Here is a 22,693-nt window from a genome sequence, read left to right on the forward strand (position 1 = left end):
AAATTTATAAGGGAATAAAACAAATAAAATAATATGTAAAGAACATTTTAAACTTCACTCAATGCTCAGTTCCGAGGTAGTGTGGAGGCAAGGCGATAAATATAATTAAAAAATGAAACAAACCAACTTTTAGTGAATAAATGTCGAATAAAAATAATGATTAAAAAAACAGAAAAATTAAAAAGCTAATATTTTAAAACCTTATTTACTTATAATTCAAATTTAGTTGAACTGATTTAATTGCTATTTTTAATTTATTTTTAATCTTTTCATTGAAACCGGAAAACAATTAGAAATGTTTCTTGGTCTTAAAAATATATTTTTAAATAAATTCCGATTCAAATAAACTAATTCACATACACAGCTAAAAAAGTAGTAATCTAGCTGCGTGTAAAAGGCCCAGGTGTAAAATAAATATTGCATTATTTTATGCAATTTTATGAAATATTACATCCTGAAATATGTAGCCCATCAGTATGGGAAACCTCCTTGACCGAAATGTCAAGCTCATATATGCGTTTATCCTTTCATGTTTACATCGTTCTAATAGCCGAGTGGGCTAAGGCGTCAGTCCTAACTGTTGGTGCTGGGTTTGAATCCCGATAGCTGCAACTTTTTTTGTGTTTGCAAAAATTGTACATGCAGTGTGTAACATTAAGTGTTTATTTTGACGAAGGTGATGTGCATGCTTTTGCATGCGATTTTACCATCGGATTTTTTGCTGTGTAGTTCTTTAAAGTTATCGAAATATTGTCATAATTGAATAGAGATCAATACTCTTCATCCCGTAAAAAAATAAGAGTAAAATATTTTTCATCATTTTTTAATAAATTTTGAAAATATGCAAAAAAAGGCAATTTTTTATAATTTTCCAGAAGATTCATTTGAGTTTTTACAAAATTTAAGCTTTGCTGATGGTAAACCAATTATGCATATGAAAAAGTTTAAAAATCTCTAATAGACATGTTATGATAGCGGATTTAAAACCATTATGAGGGTTTTGCAAATACTGTTTAAAGAATACAACCTTTATTTCCTATAAACATGCAAAAAAAATCAATTAAAATATATCTTTTCCCTTTTTTGCATTTAAGCTCACTTTATTATTATTTTTTGTAAAAGAAAAAAGGGTTTGTCAAAACATTTCTCGCAAAATAGTGGTATTAAATGTATTTTCAAACAAAACTTACTGCTTTCTTCATTCGACAGAAGTAAAGTCACGTTATTAAATAAACAACAACATTCGACAGAAGAAGTCTTAGTTCAAAACCCGGTAAAATTTGACCCGAAATTTTGGTTATTAAAAATAATGGAAAAGTCACATTAAACAAGTCAATGCTATTTGAAGACTCTAAGTAGGCTTAAAAACTGTTTTTTTTTTTTTTTTTTGAGGTTTTATAGATTTTGATCAGTTAAGAGGTGGGGTAAAATCTTAGGGTGTTAAAAAGGTATCTTGACTTGAAATGTATAAATCTTCGATTTTTTCATAAACCTTTGTTTTTTTTTGCATTTTTTACTTGTGAGATTGTCTCATATTTTAGACGAAAAGATACATTAATCAAAAAGCTTAAAGATATGAAAAATATATTATTTAAATTATATGAGGAACGGAAATATTTTTTTAAAGTCTATTTCCACCTATTCGGCATCGTGTTTCGATGATCCGGTGATTATTCGCCGGCGAGTAGTAATATTGTTGAAACCAATAAATCTTTCACGCCAGCCAGAAAATCTGCCACTTCTCTTCTTCCTCAAACGAAAAGACAGTCAAAAATATGTTCCACGGCTCAATTCCCCTGCTTCACGCAAAGAAAAGAAGCGAAATGCTATCTTTAGACCATTTTGGTGGGCTATTTTGAGCCCACCATGCTAAAATCGCTCACCATTTTTATTGGTTGTAATGGGTAACGATGCGGGGGGTGCTTTTGAAATTGTTTCCCCAGATTCTGATCCGAAACTGTTCGGCGAAACATTAGAAATCAATAAAAATGTTAGTGGTAAAACACCATCAGCGATGACGACCATTTTCCGGACCTTTAGCACGCAAATATACTTTATTGTGGAAAATGCCGGTAGTTTTATTGATCCATAAACCGGTAGTAATTCGATAGAGTAAACAACGTGTCGAAATAGTACTTGTTTTGTGCTGAGGTAAATTTATGACAGTTCTGAAAGCCGAAACTCGAAACAAATGGATGAAATTATGTTCGTTTACACTTGTTCACCACCATCAGCGTGTTTGTTATCAAATTTGAACATGGTTTGATGCTTCTCACTTGAGGACCCATTTCCGTCCTATCAAATTAAAATAAAATTGATTTTATTTTTGTCCGCTTATTTTTTAACAAAACTGATAAAAAAATAAATTGATTTCAAGTCAACCCAAAATCAGCTACATTTACCCTAATCTACACGAAACAAGTACAAATACTTCCACGTTGATGATGTTGACGGTTGCCCAAAGTGTGACAAGAAGCAATATCCTAACGCGGGTGTGCTTGAACTAAACGAAGCAGTGATTTTGGGGTGGCAACAAAAATTGAACCTCACCACCAGCGCCATCCGTGCTTGTCGTGTTTACAAGCGATCGTAATGTTGTAAATTGTATGATTGTTCTCGGGCGTCAAAATATTATGATAATGGTCGGGACATTATTAGGGGCGAGGTGCTTTGGAGTGATGGGAAGCCGACAGTTTTGGAGTTTTTCTTTTTCTCTGTCAGATACTTTGTCTTGTCATTTGGATTCCGTTGACAACGACAATGTTTTAACTAAAAAATAATACTTAAAGTTAAGGAATATAGGCCTAGATTACAAATCGTAAATAATAATTCTACTTTAATTACACACCCAGTTTAGCTGCTCGGTCAATTGCGTAAAAATTAAAAGTAACATTACATTTGCAAAACTCCTCCGGACACAGTCATGGGAAATATTGCAAGCAAAGTCAATTGTCACATTCTTGTCTCTTGCTGACTGGCAAAAAGGCAAATATAGCTGCTTCTAGAATGACAATTTCCCCAGTTTTCAACTGAGTTTTCCGCAAAATATTGATCTTTCTCTTGCTCATCAACTGGATGGGGGCGAAATCAACTCTGCTGCCGACAAACCTTTATCACGCGTAGAGCCTTAATTTTACAATCCTTTGTCCAGTTACGAGCGGTTCTCACTTTTGACAGAGTCAATAAAAAAAATCCACCCGTCACTGCGGCAGTAGCTTCCCCTTAATCTCTGCGTTTCCCGTGCTGGGATTAAACGGCGCAGCTTAACTCAAAACTGTCCGTTTAATTATTACGCCCGCGCACAACTCTCGAAAAAGACGCACGTGCTTCCGCCCGGTCGCACGACCTGTTGGTCACTTGTTTTTTGGCTACGCAGATAGAACCTAATCCCGGCCGACCTTCGTCCGTTGGCGTGCCCAGTTAAGAACTAATCCCAGCGGTTATCAATATCTTTCGCAAAATAAAGACGGAAAAAAACGTGGCGTGGCTCTTCCTCGCCAAATTTAAGCCGGAAGATCCGCTCGGATATAGATATGTGGCGGGACAGGTCGTGCCGTCCAATCTGGTGGACACTGCGCCAGTATCGATTCAACCGGCACCTGAAGTGTGTAAAACTGGTGCAGGTTTTAAGGTTAAGTCTCTCGATTGGATCTCGTGATTTGTGGGTGTTGTGAGTGTGTGTGGGAGGATAAATGGACGCCTCTGTAACGTACGTTTACTCGAACGGAATCTGGCGCAAAAGGTGAGAGTCCAACTGATAAGGTTGATGGGGGTGATGCAATTTGATGCAATGGTATTTCGACACTGTTGAGATCGCTCAAGAATGTTCTCATCCTATAGATCAATAACAAGAAAATTGATTTGTTTACAATCAACATTGTTGACTAGAAAAACCTGTTTCGTCTCCATGCAATTATAGCATAGCCAGAGTCAAACTGTGTTGAACAAAATTGCTGAATTAATCATTCTCAGCTGCACTTGAAACAAAACGTCTCCTGATAGTGGCACGCGTTAGAAAAACGTTTCATGTTCAGTTTAATCTTAATCTTATCTTATCGACTAAATCACGACTGTAAAAATATGGTCTGAAATTGAAAACAAGCAGGTTTACTTTATCAGTAAGAACGCTGTAACTAAATGTAACGATAGCCAGGCGATTAATTTGAGATAACTTTGAAAATATTTTCAGAACTGTCCCTTCACAAACCAATTTCTAAATATTTTTCCTTAAAAAAATATGCAATCTCCAAATTTTTAAAAGGTTTTAGCCGAAAAACAAATAAAATTCATTGATAACCAAATCGTATTTTCAGTTCAATCGAAATAAAACAAAGTAACTAAGAGTCTGAATCATTTCTTTTTTTTTTTTTTTGAATACATTTTACTTAAGGGGGTTTCAAAAATACCCAAAAATCAAACATAAGAAAATTTAATATTTTCCTTTTCAAATAAAACTCCAAAATAAAATTAAGCTTTATGAGTTACATGATAACCTATTTTTCAACAACCTTTTATATGATCAAAAAATACAATTGAGCAGTTCTATATGAAATCGATCTTTTTTAATAATTTAGATTTATGAATTTTTAATTCGGCTGAAACTTTTTTGGTGCCTTCGGTATGCCCACAGAAGCCATTTTGCAGCATTAATTTGTCCATATAATTTTCCATACTAATTTGGCAGCTGTCCATACAAAAATGATGTATGAAAATTCAAAAATCTGTATCTTTTGAAGGAATTTTTTGATCGATTTGGTGTCTTCGGCAAAGTTATAGGTATGGATATGGACTACACTGAAGAAAAAAATTCAAATGGTAAATTTTTTTTGAAGATTTTTAATTAGCAAAAAACACATTTTTTTTAGTTTTTGATATGTTTAACATTCAATATTACGCCCTTTTAAAATGTTAGTCTTGGTTTGAAAATTTCGAAAATAGTTTTTTCGAAGAGATCAGAAAATTTCACGAATGTTTCATATTTAAACATTGTAAATCGGACCATTAGTTGCTGGGTTATCGACATTAGAAAATGGTGGGTTGTTTGGGTGAGACTTAGAAAACATCAATTTTCCTGTTTTTAAACCTTTGCTATACCTCAGGGTCGTATCAACAAAGTTCAAAAGAGCAAAATATAGAGAAGTTTCTCAGCTTTTCAAAATATTTTTTTTAAAAGGCAAACATGGGAACTAATTTAAAAAAATTAAAGCTGAGACTATTTTTAAAAAAAGTTATTTAAAAATGGCTATAACCTGAAAACGGTGCACTTTATCAAAATTTCACTTGAGTACTTTTTGAATGCAAATTCAATTTTACATCGAAAAATGAAGTTGAAAAATTTTTGCGGCCAATATTTCGAGTTTTTGAAAAAATAGTAGGGATTCAAAAATTCATAACTCGGTCGACGATTTTTATCCCATTCTGGAAATTCCTAAAAATTTGACATTGTATGTCCTCTAAAACATCAGAAAATGACAAAAATAAAAATAGTGTTTTTTGCAAATCAAGTTTTGGTGACAAAAAGTTAAATAAAAAATCACAAATTTTTCTTTTACCATGTATCATTTTTTTGAGTGTAGTCCTTATCCATACCTACAACTTTGCCGAAGACACCAAATCAAAAAAAATCCTTCAAAAGATACAGATTTTTGAATTTTCATACATCATTTTTGTATGGCCAGCTGCCAAATTTGTATGGAAAATTATATGGACAAACTAATGATGCAAATGGCTTCTTTGGGCATACCGAAGGCACCAAAAAAGTTTCAGCCGGATTAAAAAATACAAGCAAAAATCGAATGACCAAAATCTCAGAGAATTGCTCAATTTGCATCATTAGTTCGGCCATACAAGTTTCCATACAATTTTGGCACCGGTCCATACAAAAAGGCTTTTACAATATTCAGAATTTTCCGATTATTTTGGTGGCTTCAGCAAAGTTGTTGGTATTGCTAAGGATTTCAAAGAAGAAAATAGTTTCACTCCTACATAAAACATCCGTTTTGTTTCAGTTCGACTTTTCACAAATAAAATTTAATCCGCAAAATAACCATTTTAAAAAAAAAATCTCAACTTTAGCACAAGTTGGCTAAAGCTCATGTGGCAGTGTTGCCAATTTTTTCGAAAAAAAATATCATTAGTTTTGAAAAACGTCGACAAAGAATCTTAAAAAAACACTTCAGTCCAGACTCGATTATTCAAAGCCTTGATTATCCGATGTTTCGATTTTCCGAAGTTCGACTGTCCGAAGGTTTGTATGGGACTTCGGATAATCGAATCATGACAACTTTTTTGTATTTTTTTAATTTTCTTATTTTAAACATCAAATTCGAGTTCTGCGACCCCATTTTAGTACAATTTGAATACTTGGTTCCCTTTTAAATAGGAAAATGAATATTTTCAATAGAACAACACCGCCATTTTGGCTGCCATCATGGATTTAAAAATTTCAAATCACTTCAGAGTAGTTTATAGTCTGTTTGTTACAACAAACAAAAAAACAACGTTAAAATATTTTTTTTCATGATTCGATTATCCGAAAATTCGATCAGCCAAAGTGAAATGTATTCAAGGGCTTCGGATAATCGAGTCTGGACTGTATTTAATTTAATTTGTAAGATGTCAAATAAAATTTGAAGTTAAAAAGTACTTCTGTTCATGACTTCTTCAAGTAAAAAAAATAATATCAAATTTTATGTAAAGTACTTATTCATGCAAATAACTTTTTTAACGAAAAACAAATCGAAAAAGTTTTTCGACTTTTTTAACAAGTTTTTTTTTTCAATTATCATGATTTCAAATAATTTTTTAACAACTCATGTAAAACATACCTTATATTTATTTTTATTAATCTAGGTATATTTTTGTTAGAGTGTAAGGCCATTTCAAATATTTTTCAAAGTTTGTATCGCATTTAAACATTAAATTCCTTTAAAAAAATAACAAAGCTTACTCTTCTTTAATGCAGATTCTCTACACCCCGAGCAGACGGAAATAACTTGGGAATAACATTTTTTGATATTGAAAAATACTAGGCCAATAACATTTTATGTTATTTATAACAAGATTTGTTATTCGCCGTTATGTTTTTTTTTGTTATTGGATTGTTATTGTAATAACAGACTAATAACATTTTAAGTTATTCTTCGAACAAATCTTTGTTATTATTTTTTGTTATTTTAACAACTAATCCGATCATCCCAATAACAGTTTGAGGTATTCTTCCATAACAAAAAATGTTATTCTCAAGTTGTTCTGGCTTTCAATCAATATCAGACCAATAACAAATTTTGTTATGATAACATAAACTGTTATTGAACTCTTATGCAAAAATGGATTTTGCAAGAATATTCCATAACACTTTCTGTTATTTTAACAGTATTTGTTATTGAAATAGCATGAATTTAGTTATTACCGTCTGTTCGGGACACCTCTTGCGAAAATCTTCACGGAATTCCCTGCCATTCATAACACATATTATCCCATCATGCGCAATGATCGTGAACGCATCACTCAAGTAGACACTTCTTACGAACTGTCTCCCAGTAAAAACGAGCAAAAAAACCTTCACTTGTTGCTTATCACCTTTCTTCGGTAGATTTTTCTTCTAGAAGATCACTTTCGAATTTCGCCATCCTCGTCTGAAAAAAAAAAAGCCACAATGGTAATGATTTATTCATCGCACTTTTCACGCACGACCGCTAATCGAGTGTGGAAGAGATAGCCCCAACTTACTCACGCAGACACGAGCAAAAAGACGCCCACCACGTGTGGGGCCCCTCAAGCTCACACGTGGCTCCGTGCCGGATATCCCTCTCAAGTGGCAAACGGGGAAAATATTGAACTTTGCAGACTTTTCGGGCTGACAAGGCTCAGGCAGGCAGGCACCGAGGAGTAGGTTGATGATGATTAATGAAGTGGAATTAGGAAGGTTCCACGTGGTGTCAATATGCGCACATGTGGCTTCAAGTTAAACACTGTTTGAAGTGATTGAGGTGCAAGCTTTGTTGAAGTTTTTTGAAGAAATTTTGATTGAAAGTCGATGCGATAGTTAGTCTCTTCGAATAAGATCCAACTCCACGTACCACTATGCAAAGGCAGACATAAAATCAATGTCACTCTATTTTGGTTCGACATGCCACCTTTGGATCAATATCCGCTCCACCTTGAATTCGTTGGTCAGTGCCAGTAGTTACACGTTGACCTGTTTGCCATAGCTGAGTGGTGAGTTCAGTACCATTTTCACGGTGTTTCAATCACTCGGATGTATTTGATACAAAAAAGTATATGAAGGCTTTAAATTTGTGGTTTTTACCTCTCATTTTATAATAAATTTTACAAGATTTTTTCAAAAGTTGTTAAAAACTTCATTTTATACACCGTGGTATTCACCTTTCGATAGCATCTCTCTCAGTTGCTTCATGGGAGTGACCCCTATTAGTGCTTTCATTGCTCATCCGGTCAATCCCGGTTCAGCGGTTTGCCCTTTCCCCTCACGTTGGTGTTCTGGAAATAGTCCGAGTGTTCCCCAGAGTTGGTCGTAGTTAACATGGTTTCGTGTTCTGCGGCAATCAAGGTTTATTACAAGGTTCAATACAAGTTCAACACTCAATTCTATACTTAAAGTAGATTTAATACCAGAAATACTTTCTCAGATTCCAATAAGTTCCCAAAGTGTGCTATTTAAAACACTTTGCTCCAATTAAATTAAAACTGAACTTTAAACGAGGAAAAAGTGTCCCTTCAAGGTAAACCACCTGTTGAGCCCACGCCAACGCGCCGACGGGAACCGGTGCAGGCCCTGCCCAAACTGGTGTAACCGCCCTAACCTGACCTGGTCTGCACTGGTCTGAATTACAACGTCATTCCATGTGGTGCAGTCAAGAGTCGGTATAGCAACAACGACCACCACCACCAGCAGCACTCTGACCGAGAACAACTACGTCGATATGAATTGTTGTTGCCTCTACTTAACTTCGTCATAGTATAATAGTGCGCCAACGAACAACAACAGCAACATCAAAAGCAACACTTGAATCGATGCTGCTCGCGTAGAGGGACTCTCCCGGAGTATGGGTGTATATGCGTCCACTAAAAGTGCGATACCAGCTCACTAAAGTGGACCGGTGTGCAGGCCGGGACACGGAGTGGCCACGCCGGGTTTATTATTAGTAAATTCCAGAGGCGTCCCATAGGTTTACTTTTGCAAACAAATTTTGAAAATTTTCAAATAAAATTATTTTTGTTGCTGCAAACTAAAACAAACATAAATAAACCTTTATTTGACTTTATAAAAAAGAAACTAAAAAACATATTGTAAATCAATTATGAAAACTCAATTAAATAGGTATGCCAGAGTGGATCAATCGGAACGAACGCTAAACTAACAACACAATTCGGCATTTTTGAAGTTGATGTCAGTAAACGCTTAAGTTTCGTTAAGGTATGTTAGATTTGGGCTCCCTGAACATGTACCAATCGACAAAATTGAATTTTAGTGTATATCCTGCCAGTAAATAAAGGTGTAAATTTCGGGTATAAACAGTATCGAGAAATTAAAAGTGAGAGTGTGTGCAACATGGAGTTAAACTTTCTATGAAGTTGCTGTGAAGGTTACCATGGCACTTTGAAAAGTTTAACTCCATGTTGCACGCACACACTCTCACTTTTAATTTCTCGATAGAATAGGATATAACAAAATTGACTTTTTGGCGAGCATTCAGGGGTTTGTTCCGGTGGGCATACTGAGCCCAAATCCCAAATATGAGCTTGATTGGACGTTACAGGAGCTGGTGCTCCGCCCTTCAATTTTAAATGGGATTTAACCCGTAAAAAAGATTTTTTCAAAAATGTCACTTTTTGAGACACTTTGGCCACCAATACGTTTACCAAAAACATCACTGGTGTGTAGGCCAGATCCTTGCGCATCTTTTGGTATGTATAACATTGAAGTTCGGAGCACCCTGGAGCTCGGTACAGACCATCAAAGTTTGTGCATTTTTTCGAAAAATCGGCCCCGGCAAAATCAAATGGCGTCTCGGGCGTCGCGAGGAGCGACGCATATCTTGGTGCCTTCCTCACTCTTTACCAACAATTGGTGATTCGATGGGTTTGGACACAAATTTCATCTAGTTGGAAAGATCTTTCGATTACCTAACCAACGGTGGGTTGGATTATGGATCCGGACATAATTTTAACACATTTAAGTGAGATCCGGCCTCAAAAAAGTACATAAATATCACTTAAGAGGCCATAACTCGAGGCAGGGTTGCCAGATCTTCAAAGTTTTGGACTCGTTGGAAAGGTCTTGCGATTATCTAACCAACAATGTTTAACATGACGATATTTGAATCGATTACCGGTCACTTATCCAACATCCGGATGAATACAAAAACACATTTTTATACATATTTTTTGAACTACATATCGAAATTTTATAAAAATCAATAGGTACGTATGGGACCTTTAATCAAATCAAATGCAATTGTTTTGACTAAAATCGGTTCAGCCAGTGCTGAGAAAACTCAGTGAGAACTTTGGTCACATACACACATACATACACACACAGACATTTGATCGATAGGTAGGGTCTACGAGCTTTCTGTGAAGAGCTCATTTTTAGAGCAGGATTACAGCCTTACCTCAGTGAGGAAGGCAAAAAAATAATATTTTAAAGCATTTTTAAGCTTACACAATTATGTCTGATGATTTCAATAAGTATTTATTGATTTGAATCCTTCATGGTTATGCTTAAAAAAAGTCAGTTATTTTTAAATATTTCATCACTTCAATGTTGTCCGAGAAAAACGCGTTTTAATGTTTAACCTGGAATAAACTAAAATAAAAGCACGCATTGTAAACAATAACAAACATTTTCCTGAGCATTATCCCGAAGTTTAGTTGACTTTGGTTGCTGGAGTTCTGAGTTATTAATAAACATGTTTACAGCAACCAGGAATGTACGTGTGTCAAACGCGTGCTGACTTGAAATCACTTTGGCCAGTTGTCGCACTTACAGCAATTTTTAGGGTGTGTCAAGTTAGAACGACAAGATTGAAATTTCTTTCATATGAAGAGTGATAACAATGCACAGATTTTTTGCAGTTTTTATTGAATATCTCAAGATTGAAATCGAATTTTGGGGATCTGTGAAGGCCGAAAGGTGAGGCATTGTGAGCTGCACAAAATGGCGTTCTTAACTATTTTTTTCCCAGAATGCAAGTTGTCGCACGACAACGACGAGGCTGCACTTTTCCAATTCAAATGAGAAAATGTGTAAGCTTATAAACGGTCCAGTGAGCTAATTTACTAATTTAATTTTAAAGTTTGGAACATCACTCTTTCATTTTTAAAGTTTCTTTAGAAAGGATACTTATATTCCCATGGAAACGCATGGTTTTTCATAAAGTATCACAAATCTATTCTCCTCTCTGGAGCACACGCCTCTGTCCTTTACCAGCTCCACCGCCCGAGAGAGCACGTCAAGTGTTTGTATTGGAAGTCTACAACTCACGACGCTGCGTTCCCTCAGCTGTTTTCCCGAGCTCGCGCGCCGAACGGCCAATATTGCTCTATATTATTTTATTCAGCGTGTTGCTGTTTTTTTTTTTGGCTCGCGCTACCTATTTCGGACAATCAGTGTTGCTATCCTACACCGCACTCATATCGCTGCCTCAGACGATTGTATGTGTGCTGTGCTGTACGTGTGTGTTCGCCAGTCGTCACTTTGACCAGTCAGTCAGTCCGAGTCGGTTGCTGCTCTGTGATGTGTGATAATTTTTTTTAAAGGCACAAATTTACCGATCCCGCCACGGTCAGTCTACTGGCAACGGTCGGTTGGTACGCATGTGCCTTGTTTTTAGTGTCCTCCCTCCCGCGGCTCGAACAGTGGAAGGACCCCCCGAAATCCTTCCCCACCCGTAACGATTGCTTCCACGCGCGCGAGTTCCCAAAAGTTCCAAAAACTTTCAGTTCTCAGTAGATGGTAACGATTGGAAAAGAAGCGTTCGCGAACGCATTTACATACGACTTGGCGACTTGGTCGCCAAGAACCTTCAGATATCTCGCTTGAAGAACTCTGGAATCTGGATTTTCCGGAAAAACTTGTTGAACCGGTTAAGTGGCGGGACTCAAACAGTGTGCTTAACCGCGCTTCAGCCATAAAAGTGTGTGTTGTGTGCTATAAAAAGAATCCATTTCCTCTCTCCCACTCTGCGCTAATTGGCGATTAAAAGAAAAGTCGTTAAAACTAGCAGATGTTGTCGGTTGTGATCGCTTACCGATATCGGAGAGAGATTAGTGAACAAACAGAGCGAAGCTGAGAGAGCAATTGAGAGAAAGTGGCCAAGAATACCGCGCCATAAAGTGTTCAAATAGTTTTTATAGCAAAACCCATAACAAAAAAAAATCGATCCTGTCCAACATTTGGCGGACATCGTGCGACCGCGTGTGACCCCGAGTGTTAAAAATAAAGGGAATTTTTTTCCGACCACCATTCCCCCTGGGTGTACGTGTGTGTTTGTGTGGAAAAGCGGGAGGAAAATCACCCACTCACACACACACACTATCGCATAGCGCAAACAAAACATTTGATAAGAAGAAACCGGTTGGCGCGGAAAAATTGACGCGTCGGCGGCGACGGCAGCCGTCAGTGAACCGCCGCGAGGAAAATCGTCGTGAAAAATGAAAATTGTTTTTTTTTTCGTTGCTTCTCCTCGTTGGCTGCTCCGCACTGTTTCATTCTTTCAGAGCACGATTTATGTGTCACAAAACGGCGTAAAGTTGCTACTCACGCGGTGAGGGTGACTTTTTGAAGAGAACAAATTACGGCGAGTTTCGAAGGTCTACTTTTTTTGCTTCGTGAAAATGACAATAAATTGAATTACTTTGGCGATGCTACTAGAAACAACAAAAAAACACTCTTCGGAGCAAAGTTTTGTGACGAGATGAGTCTAGAAGTTTTGTGCAATGCCACCGTGAACTTGTCAAAACAAATTCTTGTGATCTCCATTTTCGATAGCAGTAAAAACACAAGCCTGCATAGAAAAGTAGAAAAGGACGAATGAAAAAATGCTCCAAATATGAATCGCGATTTTTTTTTTTAGAATATTTTTTGATAAAATAATAATTTCAGGATTTAGTTTGACCTTAACCACACTTAAATTGCATTATATTGAGCTAAATAAAATAAAAACCTTTTGAAAAATGTCATAAAAATACGTGTAAGTGTTTTAATAAACTGTTTTGATGTTGCACTAAACTTTGAATAATATTCGCAACGTTCTAAAGAGAATGAAAAAAAAACTATAGCAGTTCATTTTCTCAAAAAAAAATGAGAAGTTATGCTATATAAATATTTTTAAAAGTTTTTATCCTTTATCTTTTGAATTTATTTAAGATTATAAATAATATATATTAATTATTTTTAAATCTGTGGCTAAAACAAAATCATTGAACAAACTAAAATTGCCCAAATTCATTTTAAAAAAATGACAAACAACTTGCTGGAATTCTTATTTTGATTTTTTTTTTTTTTTTGTGATTCGAACATCCAAACTCTCATACAAACCTTCGGATAATCGAAACTTCGAATAAACAAGTCTGGACTGTATTGTAATAACCTTATGTAATAATTGCTTGTGTTTCCTTATCAGAAACATTACAATTCTATTGGAATTGACCGCCAGCTTTAAAAAAAATATTAAAAAATAAACAAATTATTCGCTCTACAGCATTGATTGTTGAAGCAATTGCAAACCACTTTTTACATCTCACCTTCCATCCACCCCGGGATTCGAACTGAAGACTTTTGGATTGTGAGTCCAACTGCCTACCCGCGACTCCACCGAACCATGACCCAAGGAGACGACTCCTACACCTGGACAACATTTACTTCCCCGTCCGACGGAAGGCGTGATCAGACAAATATCGTCCCGAAAAATGCTACCGGGACCGTCTGGAATCGAACACAAGCCGAATGGGTGAGAGGCAACTAAGCTTACCTCTACACTACGGTCCCTAATATCTATTCTTATAATTTTAAAAATCTTAAAAAAATATGCTCTCCTAAAATTGAAAAAGGGAGAGTAGATCGCTTAGAATTATCTCTGCTATTCAGAAAATTTTGAGCCTTGAGCACGATTTGGAAGCTTCCAACTAACTACGGCTGTCTCATATTATTCCAAAAAAAATCATTCAATTGTGACAACTTACTTTACTTTACTTTTACTGCTCGTACAACCTCCGGGTCATGAGCTGTCTCCAGATGCGCTGCCACTGGACTCGGTCCTGGGCTGCTACTCTCCAATTTCGCTGCGGAACTCCCACACTTTCCAGATCTTCCTCCACTTGGTTCAACCACCTTGCACGTTGCGCCCCCCTCCGCCGCGTTCCAACCGGCTCCGAATTAAACACCAACTTCACCGGATTGATAGTCTGGTTCGGTTGGCGCGCATCCAGCGCGTCCGGCATTCTTGCGACGTGTCCGGCCCACCGGATTCGGCCTGCCTTGGCGACCTTCCGAATACTTGGCTTGCCGTAGAGTTGCGCCAGCTCGTGGTTCATCCTTCTCCTCCATACAGTGTTCTCACGCACGCCGCCAAAGATCGTCCTAAGCACTCGCCGTTCGAAAACTTCAAGCGCTTGCAGGTCCTCCTCGAGCATCGTCCACGTCTCGTGCCCGTAGAGAACGACCGGTCTTATCAGCGTTTCGTACATGGTACACTTTGTACGCCGGGAAAGGTGACCAGACCGTAAGGTCTTGTGGAGTCCGTAGTAGGCACGACTACCGGTGATGATGCGCCTCCGAATTTCTCTGCTGCAGTTGTTGTCCGACGTCACCAACGATCCGAGGTACACAAACTCCTCCACAACCTCGAACTCGTCGCCGTCGATCGTCACGCTCGGTCCTATGCGAGTCCTAAGGGACTCGGTTCCTCCTGCCAGCAGATATTTCGTCTTCGCCACATTCACCTTCAATCCAACCTTATCCGCTTCCCGCTTCAATTCGGTGTACCGCCTGGCCACATCCTCGAACGTTCTGCCGACAATGTCCATGTCGTCGGCGTAGCAGATGAACTGGTTGGACCGGTTGATGATCGTGCCCCGCATGTTGAAGCCCGCCCGCCTCATAACACCTTCAAGCCCAATGTTGAAACAGAGGCCGGAGATACCGTCGCCTTGTCGCAGTCCCTTGCGCGATTCGATCGGGTCGGACATCGCTCCCGAAATCTTCACGCTGCACCGTGCCCCGTCCATCGTCGATTTCACCAGTCTGATCAGCTTCCCGGGAAAGCCGTTCTCGTACATGATCTTCCATAGCTCTTCGCGATCGACCGAGTCGTACGCGGCTTTGAAATCGATGAACAGGTGGTGCGTCGGGATCTGGTACTCGCGACATTTTTGGAGGATTTGGCGTAGCAAAAAGATTTGGTCCGTCGTCGATTTCCCCTCCACGAAACCGGCTTGGTACGTCCCAACGAAATCCTTTGCTCGCTCCGACAGACGACAGAAGATGATCTGAGACAGCACTTTGTAGGCCGCGTTGAGAATAGTGATGGCTCGATAGTTCTCACATTCCAACTTGTCCCCCTTCTTGTAGATCGGGCATATTACTCCCTCTTTCCACTCCTCCGGTAGCTGTTCTGTGTCCCAGACCTTGACTATCAGCCGGTGTAGACAGGCCGCCAGCTTGTCCGGGCCCATCTTGATGAGTTCAGCACCGATACCATCCTTACCCGCTGCTTTGTTGTTCTTCAGCTTCTTGATGGCATCCTTAACCTCCCTCATCGTGGGTGCTGGCTCGTCCTCGCCGTCCACCATACCGCTGACGTCGTTTCCCCCGTCGTCCTGGTACTCCGCCTCTGGGCCGTTCAGGTGCTCGTCGAAGTGCTGCTTCCACCTTTCGATCACCTCACGCTCGTCCGTCAAGATGCCTCCGTCCTTGTCCCGGCACATTTCGGCTCGCGGCATGAAGCCAGTCCGGGATTGACTGAGTTTCTTGTAGAACTTACGCGTTTCGTTGGAGCGATACAGCTGTTCCATGTCCTGGCACTCCAACTCTTCCAGGCGGCGCTTCTTGTCCCGAAAGAGATGGGTTTGCTGTCTTCGCAACTGTTTGTACGACTCCTTGTTCCCACGGGTGTTGTGCAGCAGCCACTTGTCCCGCGCTGCTTTCTTCTCGTCCCAAATCGCCTGACATTCCTCGTCGAACCAGCCGTTCCGTCGAACTCGGTCCACGTACCCGATGGCGCTCGATGCCGCTGCGTTGATGGCTGCTTCCATATGGCTCCAGCAGGCCTCCAGAGGGGCTTCGGCAAGCTCACCCTCGTCAGGCAACGCAGCTTCGAGTTCCCGCGCGTACTGGGTAGCGACCTCAGGATCCTTGAGCCGCTCCAGATTATACCGCTGCGGGCGACGGTACCGGATCTTGTTGACCTCAGACAGGCGTTGGCGCAGCTTTGCCACCACCAGGTAGTGGTCCGAGTCGATGTCCGCGCCACGGTAGGTTCTGACGTCGATTATGTCCGAGAAGTGCCGACCATCGATGAGAACATGGTCGATTTGCGTCTCCGTGTCGTTTGGTGATCTCCAGGTGTACTTGTATAGGGAGGTGTGCTGGAAGAAGGTACTACGTATGGCCATGTTTCGGGAGGTAGCGAAATCGATGAGTCGTAGGCCGTTCTCGTTCGTCTGCTGGTGAGCGCTGAACCTCCCAATAACCGGTCTAAACTCCTCCTCCTGGCCAACTTGAGCGTTCAAGTCGCCGATGACAATCTTGACGTCGTGTTTTGGACACTTCCTGTACTCGCGGTCAAGAAGCTCGTAGAAAGCGTCCTTGTCATCGGCGTCGCTTCCCATGTGCGGGCTGTGCACGTTGATGATGCTCAGGTTGAAGAATCGGCCCTTGATTCTCAACCGGCACATTCTGTCGTTGACTGGCCACCAACCAATCACGCGCTTCGACATTTCGCCCAACACTATAAAAGCTGTCCCCAGCTCGTGTGTATTGCCGCCGCTCCAATACATAGTGTAGTCACCGTACACCCGGTGGTCCTTCCCCGTCCAGCACACCTCCTGCAGCGCCACGACTTCGAGACCGCGGACCCGCAATTCGTTGTGAAGAATGCGGTCGCTCCCATCGAAGTTGAGGGACCTGCAGTTCCACGTCCCGAGTTTCCAATCCCTGGATCCCCGAAAATCGGGTCGGCGATTGGATCGGCTCGCATCTGGAGCTCTCTGCACTACGGTTTTACGGCGGGTGCGTGTAGCCATCACCAACCCCCTGTCTCGCCGGAGGACCGTCGTGCCGGTACTGTTTAGAGTCCCACGCCGACACAGGGACTTTCAATCAGCCGCCCCTAACCTGGGGTACAGACGCTGTTTCGAGCCGCCCCTAACCTGGGGAACAGACGCTCGAGGGGGGGAGGGTCCTAACTCTACCTGCTGTAAGCCGCCCCTAACCTGGAGAACAGACGCTTACCTCGACGATGGAGTAGGACACCGGTTTCCTTGAGCCGCCCCTAACCTGGGGAACAGGCGCTCGAAGAGGGGGGGGGGGGGTTCCAACACCCGCTGCTGTCAGCCGCCCCTGACCTGGGATACAGACGCTAACAGCTTGCGAACACTCGAACTCCTCTTGATTCGAGCCGCCCCTAACCTGGGGAACAGACGCTCTTGGAGGGGGGGGGGGGGGGTTCTTGGTTGCGGCGGAGGAGGACAAGTGACAAGTGCTGCATAAAAAAATTATCTGAAACTAAACTTTCAAGTGAGCAACTTAAGCCCCTTCAAATTATTGACTCTCTCAATCAGTTCAAATACTATCAGTACAAAATCGAAAACATATAAAAATGAATTATACTAGGGGGAGAGGGGGTAATATGCACCCCCTAAGGGAAAACTGTGATTTTTTCTCAACCATTACAGCATTACTGTGGAAGAATTTTGTTCGATGTTCTAAAACAACTATTGTTCTTCGTCATCCATGAGAAAAAAGTCTTAAAAAACTTCAAAATTGTTCGAAAATATCAAATTTCTAAAAACATTTTTCATTCATTTCAAACAACCTTGCGGGGCAATATGCAACGCAACATTGGGGCAAAATGCACAACAACAGCGGGGCAAAATGCACCACAACATGGGGCAAAATGCACCGGGTAAAAGCAGGTTTTACTAGTCACCACTAGATGACACCGTTGTTTTTACAAAGAAGCTTCACAGCGGTGCATTTTGCCCCGACCACGCTTTTTGCAGAAAATTTAATTAAAAATGCATTTTTTGATGTTTTTGGACTCATCTATCTACATAATAGTGAAGATTATGGCAAAAACTATATACCTCAACACTTACAATAACAATACATGCTTTTTATATTGTCCAAAAATCATAATGAAAGTTCAATGAAAATTAGATGAAAACACAACATTTTAAAGTTTTGCAAATAACTTAAGCTGTTTTTATACTACGATGCTCAATTTTTTCCAGCATGGTTTAGCAATGTTAAGCTTCCAATTTCTATGATTTTTTCCCCGAAAAATTCTTCCAAATGCCGAGAAAAGCAGGGGGTGCATTTTGCCCCGGGGGTGCATATTACCCCCTCTCCCCCTAATTCAGACCAATTTGAGACATTTGTACTAAAGCCGAATAACACAGAATTGAAAACGTATTATGCATACAACTTTAAACATTAAAAAACATTTCTTAATTTGATCTCTTTTTCAGTGATATGCTAAGTATGCCTAAGAAATCTTTGTAACCCTAGTAACTAACCTTGTGAAAATTTTGTTTAAATTTTAAAAAGAATGAGGTTAAGAACACAGAAAAAAAATCATGGCAATATTACATTTTGAAAGGGGTACATCTTTAATGTCAGAAAATGTGTAATTTTACCTCTGAAAATGTGTAATTTTACCGCTATTCCGGTGTAATGTCACTTTGTCAGTCTAAAATTGAGGTAAAATTACATAATAGAAGAGGTAATATTCAATCTTCTAAATTTAATTGAAATTGTATGGTTTGACATTAAATATTTTTTGATGTAATTTTACTTCCATTGATGAGGAATAAGGAAAGGACATTTTCAAATCATATTACACATTTTTCTGACATAATATCAGATCAAGTTTTTTTACTATGTACATAATATGGAGAGCATGCTCCAAAAATAATCTTCTTAATTGAGCAATATTAAATAATGCATTTTGATCAAATAGAATTGATGAAGTTTTGTATACAGCTTCCAATTAATTGGGTCACTAAATTTAAAACACAAAACCACATTTCAACTTCATTGATCCATTGCCATCATTGATCCAGTTAAAACATATTATATTATTTTTTGTAAAATTTTAATTAACAGTACCGCAAAAGTGTTTTACTACATAGATTTTTTTTAAACTCAGAATTGTAAAATAACTAGTTTATGATGCATTTTAAACACTTTTTTATTTAAATGTTAAAATTTTTAATTTTTGCATTTCTTACTAAAGAAAGGTATAGGTTTTACTTTAAACCAGGACGTCATTTCCATCTTCGTAAATATGTCGATTCAGCATGAATTTTCATCGGAAAAATCGTCAAAAAATCACACTGCATCGATTTTTGACGCTTTGTCGCCAAGTCGACAAGTTGTCAAGTTGAGCTTCGAATACTGGCGCGAGAATGCTGGCGCATATATTTTGTGGCTCGACTTATACTCATTTTGTAGTAGCTTGCCTACCGATGTTTCCTTCAGTATGTAAGACATCGTGCGCTGGTACGATGAACCAAAACACCAACACAGTCACACAAAGGGCTCGTACCGAAACTAGAAAACCAAAACCGCGGTGTGCGTTGTTGGGAAGCTTGCTATGATCGCATTTGTCATAAAGGCTTGTTTGATTACAAACGTACAAACATATTGTACGATTAAAAATATTCTTGTGGTGAATATTGCGTTTTTTATTTCTTTTGGAAATCATTTCATTCATAATACTCATAATATCATCATAATACTTCGCTTTCATCATAAGACTTGCTTTTGTGCTGACGTTATAAATAAACAAAGTCGATGATATTAATTGAAAGAAGTTCTACCATTGTTATATTCTTTAGTAAGAAAGGCTCTTTCTCACCCCAGGTGGGATTAAATCGGGTTTTTTTAATATATTTTCAAATTGCAACATAGCATAGCGTATCATTGTGTATGATGTAAAAAACAAATTTTCAAAAAATTAAAAAAACAAAAATTAAAAAAGGTACCCATCAAAAATTGCACTATTCAACCCGAGCATCTTCTTCGCCGTTGACAGTTTCCATTCAGCCTCAACTTTCGTGCAAATAAAGCAAACATTCTACACCGATATAACCAAAGAGTGAGCTTTGTTCCACAACAAAGCATATTGTGTGGCGGTGGCATTTTTGTTTGTGTTGTTACTCTATGTTTAGTGTCACGTGGAGTGGCGCTCTCTGAGTAGTTGGGTCGACTCGTGCCCCCCTCCTCCCTTTTCAGTGACAATTGGCAGCTATTTTCCGCTCGTTTTACTTTTTTGATAAATTTGTTTCGGAGAATTTGTTTGGATGCGATTTTAAAATTTTCCTCGTAGAAGTTGTGGTCATCTATTGGATAAAATATGCCACAATAGACTCATTGCACATCATTTATCATAAATTCTCGACAAATAGAGCAGAGCTAGGTTGAAACTGCCGGAATCACGTTCCTTGGCATTGAAATCGTTCCATTCCGGCGTCATTTCCCCTCCGGAGACTAAACTGGAACAACAATGACAGAGTCCGACAGTACGAAGAAAAAACGAGTTCATTAGTTTATTGTGGTTCCAAGATTGTATGGTCTAGGCGTCAAGCCTCGTCACAGGCCAGACTTGAATTGGCTGATGGGTTGCACGCGCGTCTAACCTCTTGATAGACAGGTTGGACAGATTTAATTTGAAATTGAAAAAAAAGCTTCAGATATCGACAAATTTATAATTGAAGAATCGAGCGCATGCCGCCGTCGTCACTGCTGATATGATAAATTAAGCATGTGACAACAGCTGTCTAATGAGAATCAAATCAATCATAGTCGCGGTGGGGGGTGTGGTGGAGGTACCTTAAGGCAAATTGCTTGGGGCTTTAAGTTGTTTGTGGTTGGATTAAAAGGGATTTGTACGAAGGTGTTGACTAAGGTGGGTTAAAGGGACTGAATTAACCTTCATGCAAAATGTCATGTCTAGTTCATAGAGTTCAATGTTCAGCATTGATTTCTGGATACCAAATGATGATGTAAAAAAACACATTAATTTATTTTTGTGTAAAAGATTGGATTTTTTACACAACTGTAAGGTTTCATCATAATTAAAAGCATTGCAATTTTTTTATTTTTTCAAACATCTTAAAAAAAATGACTCATAAATCGTGCTCAAAATTTTTCTTAGCAATTTTCCCTTACTTTTTTCGAAACTCATTAGCGCCAACAATAAACATTCTTACAAAATCAGCTTAAAGATGGATTGAAGTGAAGAAAGAAAAGCAACGTCGCAGAAATTGTGTGAATCCCAGAGTGCAGTGAATTACGACAAACCCAACGCGTTTATTTATATTTTACTCCAATTCCCAACACACTGAGTGCCTTTTTGCAAAATCGCAATTCAAAATTGCGCGAACAGAGTGAAATATGGATCCGAGGTGACCAGACAACTTTTTCTTTAATTTTTGCATCCATCGGTTTGACACAAGCATAACGATTGCATGACATTTTTTTATTTTTTCTGCGTGTATTTTTGCTACTTTCTCTCTTTTTCTGAAAATAATATGACATCAGTGTTTTTTTATAACAAAATGAATCTCTTTTGCAGCTATCACTTTTCTTATGTTGCATGAAAAACCTGTGATAAACTAACTGTGATTTTTCCTGTTCGTGTGTTTGTGTGTGAAACTAACCCAAAAAATAAAACAAGCTACGAAAAACTCGAACGTTTCATTGAATTTAAGACAATCAGTATTAAACAAACAAACGAACGTAACAATGCTCAAACAATCAGTGAAATTCTAAAGAAAACCAAAAAGTTCCATTCGCACGCACACCAAAGTGATCGACGCGCACACCAATACATCACCAAAAACCAACACCAACCAAAAGCCAAAAGCCAAAAAAGCGCCAATAGTCATGCTGGCCAACGGCAAGCACAAGAATGTCGTGTTCAAGCTGCTCAAATTCAATGAAGACGAGGAGAAGAAAGACCTGCAGCGCACCGGCGTCTCGAAGCGTACACTCAGGCCTAACTACTCTATTATCTCTCTCAGTCAGGTGACGGAGGAGTCGCTCGAGGTATGGCGGAAGCTGCCGGCGGTCATCCGGCAGGACCCGAGCCTGGCCTCGTTCCGGCAGGAGCACGAGCGGTTACACGGTGAGTTTCCCCTTCTTTTTTTTCTATTTCTTTGTTTTAAGGTTCCAATTTGATTAGTCGAAACTAAACGTGGAAAAAATAAATGTTTTCCTGATCAAATTCCATATTGCTGAAACTTTAAAAAACCTGGATTTTTTTAATTTACAGAGATTATCACTAAAACGACAAATTTCTATTTAAAATTATGAAAATTTGAGTTTTTGGGAAAAACTATAAATTTTTATCTACTGCAGTTTTTAATGTAAAATCTAATTTGCAATCGAATAGTACTTTGAATAAATTTCGACAAAGTGGACGTTTTCATGATATAGCCACTG

General features: G+C 39.0%; 1 protein-coding gene across 6 annotated transcripts in view; it reads left to right on the top strand.

Moving 5' to 3' along the window:
- Positions 1-22,693, top strand: part of LOC120415578 (P protein) — a 143,251-nt gene that overhangs the window by 90,118 nt on the left and 30,440 nt on the right. For 5 of the 6 annotated variants that reach the window (XM_039577161.2, XM_052709099.1, XM_039577163.1 and 2 more), the window contains one exon: positions 22,273-22,376. In XM_039577161.2, the coding sequence (XP_039433095.1) occupies positions 22,273-22,376 (104 nt within the window). Of the gene's footprint in view, positions 1-11,826; positions 11,981-21,437; positions 21,655-22,272; positions 22,377-22,693 lie in introns of those variants that run through there. The other variant, XM_039577164.2, reaches the window with a different exon arrangement.

The sequence above is a fragment of the Culex pipiens genome, chromosome 2, assembly GCF_016801865.2.
Source record: "Culex pipiens pallens isolate TS chromosome 2, TS_CPP_V2, whole genome shotgun sequence".
NCBI classification, from domain to species: Eukaryota; Metazoa; Arthropoda; class Insecta; order Diptera; family Culicidae; genus Culex; species Culex pipiens.